We start from the raw sequence: 8,974 nt of genomic DNA on the forward strand, positions 1-8,974 counted from the left end.
CGACCCCAGATAGGTGGTAGAAGATGAGTTGGGAGAGTGTCCTACAGACGTTTTATAGATAGTGTATACTTAATATTATAAACAGAAATGGATCAAAGTGAGCTTAAGTAGACGAGTTAAGACCCTGAAATATAACTTTATAAGTCCAGTAACAGTTACAAACGTTAAAGAATAAATACACAAAGAAACGGAACTTTGTTGCTTTGCTATTTTTGTTTTGGGGCGTGTGGAACTCCCCTGTATGCCTAAACATAGAAAAGCAATACTTTTGATACTAAGTCAAATTATACAACAGTACGTTATCAATATGGTATATTCATTTTCATTATGGGATGCTTAGTAATATGAGATAGTAAGTCAGAAAGAAAGTTTGTCGTTACAATGACTTCGCTAATCTGAATTACTTTCATCTCAATGACATAATGGGCTTCCATACTCAGCGGAGCGTCACTAGGCAGCGTCTGTCACGTGATGCCACGCTGCTGACGTGTTGGTCGGGAAGGTTGGCTGCAGCTAACGTCTCATCCATGGTTTCCACTAACTCTTAGCATTCATCGTCCGTCTAAGACCACTGTCCAGTCTGATTTGGTATTTTTATGTGCCCTAATAACAACGCAGAACGAACCTGGACAAGTAGGTGACTCTTAATTCAATCACCGGCAAGAGCTAAACCAGCAAATTAGCACACAATGCTGTACCGCTAACTGTAACGTTAGTCGTTAGCTTCAGCTAACGTTAGCGAAGCAATGTTGACATCGCCGTTCGCACGTACCATTAACTAACCATATGTCGTTAGTTTTTGGCGTTGCCAAGGTTTGTTTGACTGCAATTGATGATATTCACTAGTGCTACATTCCGTGTTTACCCGGTGATCACCGTGCTCCTAATGTTAGTTGCTGAGAACGAACTTTAACGTTAACAACAATCTGCTGCGTTCACCCGGCTGGTTTATTTCCGCGTGCATAAGGCAGATCTGTCGTGGGCGTGGCCTTACGAGAGCCATGTCGAATCACCATTCACTATACGCGCGTCAGGCTGCGGTAAACATGCAGAGGGCAAGAGTGACAGACAAAATAGCTAGTAGTGGTCGATGCCATTTCAAAACCCTCACGTCAATAAATGCTTTTCAAATGCTTGTTTTCAGTCTTATTTTTGTATCATATATCGTCATTAATATTGTGTCCACGTGAGACGTGTATATGCATTCATATCCTCATTTAGCCAGTAAGTATAAATATACTGAGCTCAAACACTGCGAACACATGACTGTAAACTGATGGAAACTTGTGGTTCAACATGTAGGCAATTTAACAGCGATTTGTTTTACATTAAAGACTCCGCACATTGATCTATATTATCATAACGATGTGGTGCACTGTGCACCACAACAAGGCAACCTGAACTTTAGCAAGTGAGGTAACGTTATATAACACAGTAATCTTGCAGTGTATTAATATAGCTAATGTTGAAATGAAACATGCAGATGGTTGTTAGCAGCCAGCACGAACACGGAGCCGTGAGCTCAGATCAATTTACAGCAGTTTGCTGTGTTATTCATCATTCTTCCACGCTGTTTTGTCTTGCAAAGTTGCGTGATAGAATATCATAAATTAAGTTTATATTTATATATATTAAGTCAATTTAGTTTGATTTTATTTTGAGAGGTGGTATGTAACATATGTAAACTAAACTCTGTTTTTTTCTGTTGTACATGCAGCAATTGTATGAAGAAGTGTGAGTTACGTTCACAACGACAATGGGGAAGAGGAGGGTGCCAGATCTGTATAGAGCCCCTTTTCCCTTGTACTCTATTAAAGTGGACCCTAAGACAGGGCTGGTGATCACCGCAGGGGGAGGCGGGGCTTCCAAAACAGGCATAAAGAATGCTGTGGTAAGTACTGAAAATCAAGTGAAAAATTGTCAGGCTCTGAATTACAAGTCCACTATAGGTGAAGCAAAGTTGTTGCTGACTCTGAGGCGAACTCCTTCCCTCTATCAGGAAGTCAGTGAGGAGAGTCCTGCTGTGTTCACAGCCATATACTTGCTGCTAACAACTTCCCAGAGTGTGTGCTCGTCCTGTCTCTGCCGCACACTGACACCAACGTTAGGCACAAAGAGAGTACAGAAACCTCTGTGTTGGGTGTTTGTAGTTTGCTATGATCTCTGCGAGCAAGACACCTGACCCCCAATTGCTCCCCGGGCAAAATGTGAAAAAGCCATGGGTTTAAAGTGTAATGTAAGTCGCTTTGGATAAAAGCGTCAGCTAAATGACCTGTAATGTAATGTAATTAATGGTGAAGTATTTTTCTTTAATTGCTTATGTTTCTGTTTGAATGTCATTGGTTTCCTTATGTTGTAGAATGATTCAGTTTTCAGAACTAAAGGAAAATACAGCAGAAGAGGTTATGATACATTTATATAAGAAATGTATGAGAACTAAAGGAAAATACAGCAGAAGAGGTTATGATACATTTATATAAGAAATGTATGTATAGTTTGAATGTATGAAAGGAATCCTGGACCACAGGCATCATGAGAGTAGCAACCGTAGCAGACTCATGACTGTGTTTCAGCACTTCCTTGATCTGCGGCTGGTGGGAGAGCACCAGTACAGTGCCAGTCTCCTTCACTCTCATGATACCGAGACCCGCGCAACCATGAACATGGCCGTAGGCAGCGGTGTAATCGCTGCAGGACAGGACGGGACCTGCTGCCTGATGAGCTTCAAACACTGCCCTCAGCGAGAAGGGGACAAAGCGGCATCTAAAGATGGTGAATCAATATGTGTACATCTTCATTTACTTAGCACTGCATAGTTTCCCATCAATTCCCTCATGTATGGCAGCACAATAAACAGTGCATGTCATCGCTATTCATATTTATACAACAATGTGTTTCTGACTAAATTATTCCTGAGAGCATAGTGTAAAAAAGTTTGTTACACGTATGGGTTTTACGCTCAAGATGTTACTCAAGTGAGAGGAGGAAAGTATTAGCATCGCCGCAGCGTCTCCTCCCACCCGGCTCATACCAACACATTTGAATAATTCAATAGACATAAATATTATTCAGTTATATTGGGAGAAAGCATATGAAAATGTATTAGAAAGATGCTAATGCATAATGTCACATGAGAGAAGCTTCCTGATTTGTTCCTTTCACCAATCCACACGATCTCGTCCCCTAACAGACACGTAGTGTAACTGCCCTGTATTATCTGTCTTAGTGGTACCTTTTTGTTCTGTTGCTGAACTGTCCGGAGTGTCATGTGTGCAGCAGGGAGCAGCATGCAGCAGGGCCATGCCAGGCGACGAGCTGGGAAAGGAGACAAAGGTGGACAGGATGAAGCTGTGGGATCTGGAGATACGTCCGATCTGAAGGATGAGACGGCCCATATCTCTGTGACTGCTTTGGCTGAGGTGCTGTCAGATCTGAACCCCCAGGATCCGCTCCAGAAGGTGGTCCGGTTCAGTCCTGACTTGAGTCTTCTACTGACAGGAGGCACAGACGGTCACATACGAGTCTGGGAGGTAAACATTGTCCAGTTGTTGTTTTCATTAAGTCTCTTCAGGGGTCCGTTTCAAGAAGCGGGTTTACTGGAAACTCAGAGTTTGTTAACCCTGAGGTGAGGGGGAACTCTGGCTTGTTGGTTTCAGAAAGGGAGGTAACTAAAGCTCAGGGTCAGTCACCATGGTAACTGAGCCTGTGAACCGAACCTGGTCGGGAGCAGGTTTTCTTCAATAAACCTCGAGTTTCTTTCACAGTCTCCTCTCCAGTCTCCAGAGAATGTTAGTAAAGCTGCTGTATGCAGAGCCGTGAGAAACGTGTGCCTCGCTCTGAAACGTCTTTTAAACATTTTAGTTCCCAGGACACAAACCAGTGAAGCCGTTAAAGGGGAGTTCCACAGGATGCACCTGAATAAAATACACTATAGGTTCAATACCATTGTACCAGTTCTTACCAGCGATATTATTCTTGTGATTAATTATGAGCATGGGTGTGTATTTCAAGCCTGTGTGTAGTACATTCTAACAAAATGTATTTTTCCCACCTGGAATTAGTTAAATGTATGGTGTGTAAATTCAATATTAACTGACAACACTATATTGGAACTTACAGCAATTTTCTCCCACGCTGTTTCTCTGTCTGTTGCTGCTGTACTCCATTTAGAAGACAGAGTAGAGTTGGTGAGAGCTCCACCTTGAACGGACATTGAGTAAATTCAAGTCCATTTTACTAATGATGCCTCCCTGTCACTTCTCACTTGAAGTAAACCTTTGGATGCTGGACTCGGTGCGCAGTATTAATGCTTTTATGCTCTGTGGAGCTCACTAGTAGTGGGTGGATTTAATTAGTGGAGGCATAACGTTATTAAAGTAATAAGTTGGTCCTCTGCTCCTCCACCTGGGAGATACTGTGGGGTTTGATGCTTCCAGCTGGCCATCTGCTCCTGGTGACTTGTTGAAGAGTTCAATGGTAGTGGGGGCCCTTAAGCTCAGCTGGTGCACAACACCATTGTGTTCCTGTTTATTCTTTAGTATGTATCGATGTCCTGAATAGATGTCTTAATTTTTCTCCAGTTTCCATCCATGAAGAAGAAGTTTGACTTCAAAGCACACAAAGGGGAGATTGAAGACTTGGACATTAGTCCAGGGAACAAGGTGAACCAATGACACCTCCTAGTGTAGATATTTCGATTCTGTGTCCATGTCCCATTATTCAATTATCTCTTGTTGTCGAGCAGCACCTGGTGAGTGCTGGCCGGGACTTCTCCTGCAGTGTGTGGAGTGGCAGCCAGCTGGCTATGGGCCTTAACTGGCTTGAAACCATGCCTCAGATAGCTGAGAAGTCTTATCGCTATATGGCTTGCAGGTAAACCAAAAAGAAAGAGACATCCTCATCTACCAAAGAGGTGATGTGTATTTTAATGGATGTATTTCCACGTACTTCAGGTTTGGAAAGGTAGAAGACCAAAAAGACACCACAAGGCTTTACACAGTTCAGATCCCTCATAAACGAGACAGGAAGCCGCCTCCTTGCTACCTCACCAAATGGAACGGCCAGAGCTTTCTGCCCATGCTGACGGCCTCGTGTGGCACTGAAGTCATCTCCAGTCTGGCTGTCAGGTAACTCATCATCGTATATTCTACCATGTGGATGCTGAGACTCGAGTACAGCAGGTTTGGTACGCACCTTCCTAACTCCTTTACAGACACAACTCCTCACAAAGAAAACATAGCTTTCACAAACAGGTTCAATAATTGAATTGCCTTAATAGTTTGTTGTATACATAAACATGAATCATGATTTTAGACTATTTTGAAATAAAAATATTTCAATTGTGACAAAAGCTGTGACCATGTTCGATTTAAAAGTTTTAAAATGAGCACCCGGGAACCAAGGTTTTTCATTTTGTTGAATAAGCTAAGCAGTAGCTTTTTGGAGAGCTAGAGAGATTAAGAAGCAACGGACCTTTAACCAGAAGCCAATATTATTTTAAATAAATATCTTTTCTAATGAATACCTTAATGACAGCCTACTACTCTCTCTGAAAGGGCATCTACCTAGAAGGTGTCACCAGCTCTGACAGCGTGACATACACGTTGTTTCCAGCTGATTATGACACTTGGGCTGACGAAAAGGTACCAGCAAATTGTCCAAACTAAGTCTATAGTTAGAAGGAAGGTAATATCCATCACCACTTGCTTAGGTCATTAGCAAAGCAATACAGTGACTGCTGTTGATAAGAGCAAGCAGGCTACCATGCACACCTCCGGTAGCAAGGCTGGTCTAGTGCGCACAACTGAACACAATCCCATTTTATTAGCATTAGATTAGTAAGGAATTGCCATAATGTAGCAAATACATAACCACTATTGTGCTCTTGCCTTGCACTGAAAAGCTTGGCAGATATCTAACAGTGGATACAGAGCTACTTACAGACGTAGATCTTTAAAAGCTACCAAACAGTGTGAACAAAGTGAAACGTAGCTGCAGCATGTCCTCTCAATAGTCAGATGCAAATGAATACGGCAAGAATGGAGGGGAAAATGCAATGACATTCTACACCACTTGGCGTCTGTGATGCAACAAATAGAAATGTAGCGGTGGAACAAACACATTGTGCATTGATTTTCCGATCAGTGCCAAATTCTATTGCAACATTGCGCAGGTGAGAAAGGCCGTTAAGGTTTGTTTTATGTGGGAGTGGACGTTGTTGCAGTATTGCTGTGGTAAAGCAAATTCCACCTGCCCTTTAAACAATTGATTGACGGATGAGGGACGATGGACCAAGCGACCACAGGGTGTCGGCCTAAGATTTTAACTTGAACCTTTTCTTTGACAGTGACTCTGGAACCTTTCTTGGCCTTGGAACTGTGACAGGTTCAGTGGCAATCTACATCGCTTTCTCCCTCCAGGTAAAAAGAGTGGACATATCTCAACGAGGAGCCCTGATGTCTGATAATAACATGCACTTCCTCTCTGTGTGTGTAGAAGCTGTATTACGCACAGGAGTCCCATGGCATTGTTGTGACAGACCTGGCCTTCCTACCCGACTCTCTAAAAGGCAAAAACCTCAAAGGGAAGAATGAAACCGCTATGTTGAGTGTAGCTGTCGACAGCCGCTGTCAGGTTCATGCTGTCCCCAACCGACGTAAGTCCTGCACCACCACCATCGTCATCATCATCAAATGAACAGGCCATTCATCATAACTACAGATCTTTTCAGCGTATCCTTTGTCCCTTTTGTTTTTCTTCTTTCTTTAGGATCCTTTTCCATTTGGCTAGTGCTGTTTCTCTGTGGCCTCGTGGTGATGGGAGTCGTTCTCCTCCTGCAGTACCTTTTTCCAGGGTTTATTTAAATCATACAAGGTTGGACACATGACTTACTTTGCATCAGTTCAGCATCCTCACCTCTCAGTGCTGCATCACGACTCCAAGTTGAGCCAGATGAAGTTCTTCAGGCTGCTGCGCGGACTGACCAGCTGACCTCGTCTTCGTCAGCACTTCCTCAAGGTTGTTCTTCTTAGACCTGTTAACCCAGTGGAGTCAGGAGTGTAGGATTTCATTTGTTTTGATCTCTATCAATTATTTTTAATATTTGTTGCATCCGTAATGAGTTGAAGAACGTAGGTTTCTGAGTATGAAGGGTGGTCTTTAGGCAAACATGTAAAATATTGTAATGAGTGAAAAATAATCTCTGGTTTTGTTTTTTGTTTACACTCGAACTGGCTATTGGCCGCCTCAGTTTTTTCTTTCTTTTGGTAAAGCACTGTCCATTATTAACGCTAACCGTGTTAAACATTGACAGCTTTGTCTTTCGACTTTAACTTTGTTGCTCGATGTCAACTATAATTTTTTTAGTAATTTTCAAATTGATAATAATTTCATATTATTTAATAAAATAAAATCCATATTACAAGTGAAGTTGCCATCAGCACATAAACCGCAAGGTGTGAATTCAAACGGTTGATGAAAATGCCCTTACAGCGAAAGAGGGCATTCCCTTAGTTTATGAAGACATTTGAATGATATAATCTACTTGAACATGTTGCCAATCAGATGTACAATGTGTAAATCCATATTATTATGACATGGTAATATCAAATAAGAAAGCTAGCTTTAAAAAAGCGAACTCACATTGATACGTTCACAATCCAAGTTTCTTCGAGGGTAATTTTTAGAAAACTGCCATAACTTGATTTTTTTGGCGACTTGTGAGCAAGAGAAATAAATTGTGAATTGTGAATTGAATTGTGATCATGTTTTTCAAACAAAATTGCAGTGTCCACTGCTGGGACCGCACTCCCCTGTGTGCGCGCATGTGTCTGTTTGTGTCCATCGGGAAGGAACTCCCACGTGCACAGAGATCAGTGGATAATTGTAAACATTAAAAAAAAGACTTTCTTAATTGGGTGGGAGGAGAAACACTGAAAATGTATGTCGGAACTCTTTGATTAACCTATTTAACGTCTCCATGCTTCCACTGGTTATTCCTCTTCTAATGTCACCTTGCAATGACTTTTGGGTAATACCCTAGTATTACCCAAAAGTCCAGACAAGTTAGTGGCCGTGGCGTGCTGTGCTTTTCCTACCTGTGCCTACTGTGCTGTCTTACTACATTCAAATAATCCAATAAGCTAGGGCTACATTCCACGTACACGCCTACCTGTGTCGTCTTGTTACTCAAACATCAGCATTAAAGATTATCCTCATAGTTTTTAATGTCAATTTCAATTAATTGCACCATTCACTCTGCAACGGCGATGGGGCGTAGCTTATCACCCTTAAAAAAAATCTTTCCACTATCTTTTCTCTTCCGCTTAAATTGTGGAAGATGTACTTCATGTGGAAGTTCTACTGACGTAGACGACCAGACGCCGTCATGTTTGGGTACAAAATAGCATCCGTAGGTGTAGACAGCTCGGTGAATTTTACTGACTCCTATAGAAACTCTGTCTGGACCGCTTCCGGGGGTACATAAGGTTAACCGGAAAATTTGCGTTGCGGCCATTTTCTACTTCTCTGGATGAGACCGCAGTTGTCTGGTTTCTCGGGTTAAAGGCGGTGTTATTTGAACTGAGTGACTGGGGAAAACAGTTGACAACTGCTACTGCCTGAGGAGATTTTTGCCATATCATTCAGGGAAAGCAACCAAAGGGTATAGTAAATAACTTGGATCCAATTTTTGAGGGTTGACTATTGGGAGTTGGAGGGCGGTTAAGCAGAGGCGCAATGTCTAAAGAAGCCAAACATCCACCCATCCTCTGCAAAGATCAACATATATCTATGTTCCCTCTCAAGCTTAACATACACCAGACTCCGGGCCATGGTGGAAGGAGCCATACAGTTAGAAAGAGGTTTTGGATCACCAGTGCCAATTAAGCAGTCAGAAGAATCGTGGCTAAATGCAGCTTTTGCGGACGCTATAATGGAAGAGCATTAGAACAAAAGATGGAAGGTCTTCTGAGGC

At 42.3% G+C, this 8,974-nt stretch overlaps 1 protein-coding gene across 2 annotated transcripts; it reads left to right on the forward strand.

Moving 5' to 3' along the window:
* The first annotated feature begins 434 nt into the window (after positions 1-434).
* Positions 435-7,750, forward strand: preb (prolactin regulatory element binding). Of its 2 annotated transcripts, none has more exons than XM_040164270.2 (10): positions 435-633; positions 1,718-1,891; positions 2,574-2,772; positions 3,277-3,530; positions 4,581-4,661; positions 4,745-4,872; positions 4,953-5,126; positions 6,347-6,419; positions 6,496-6,655; positions 6,769-7,750. In XM_040164270.2, the coding sequence occupies exons 2-10, from the start codon at positions 1,757-1,759 to the stop codon at positions 6,861-6,863; spliced, it is 1,299 nt and encodes a 432-aa protein (XP_040020204.1). In that variant the 5' UTR covers positions 435-633; positions 1,718-1,756; the 3' UTR covers positions 6,864-7,750. The 2 variants fall into 2 exon arrangements, with proteins under 2 accessions (XP_040020204.1, XP_077951445.1); XM_078095319.1 differs by having other exon boundaries at positions 477-633; positions 1,718-2,402; positions 2,461-2,772.
* The last annotated feature ends 1,224 nt before the right edge of the window (positions 7,751-8,974 follow it).

This window comes from Gasterosteus aculeatus, chromosome 20, assembly GCF_964276395.1.
Source record: "Gasterosteus aculeatus chromosome 20, fGasAcu3.hap1.1, whole genome shotgun sequence".
NCBI lineage: Eukaryota > Metazoa > Chordata > Actinopteri > Perciformes > Gasterosteidae > Gasterosteus > Gasterosteus aculeatus.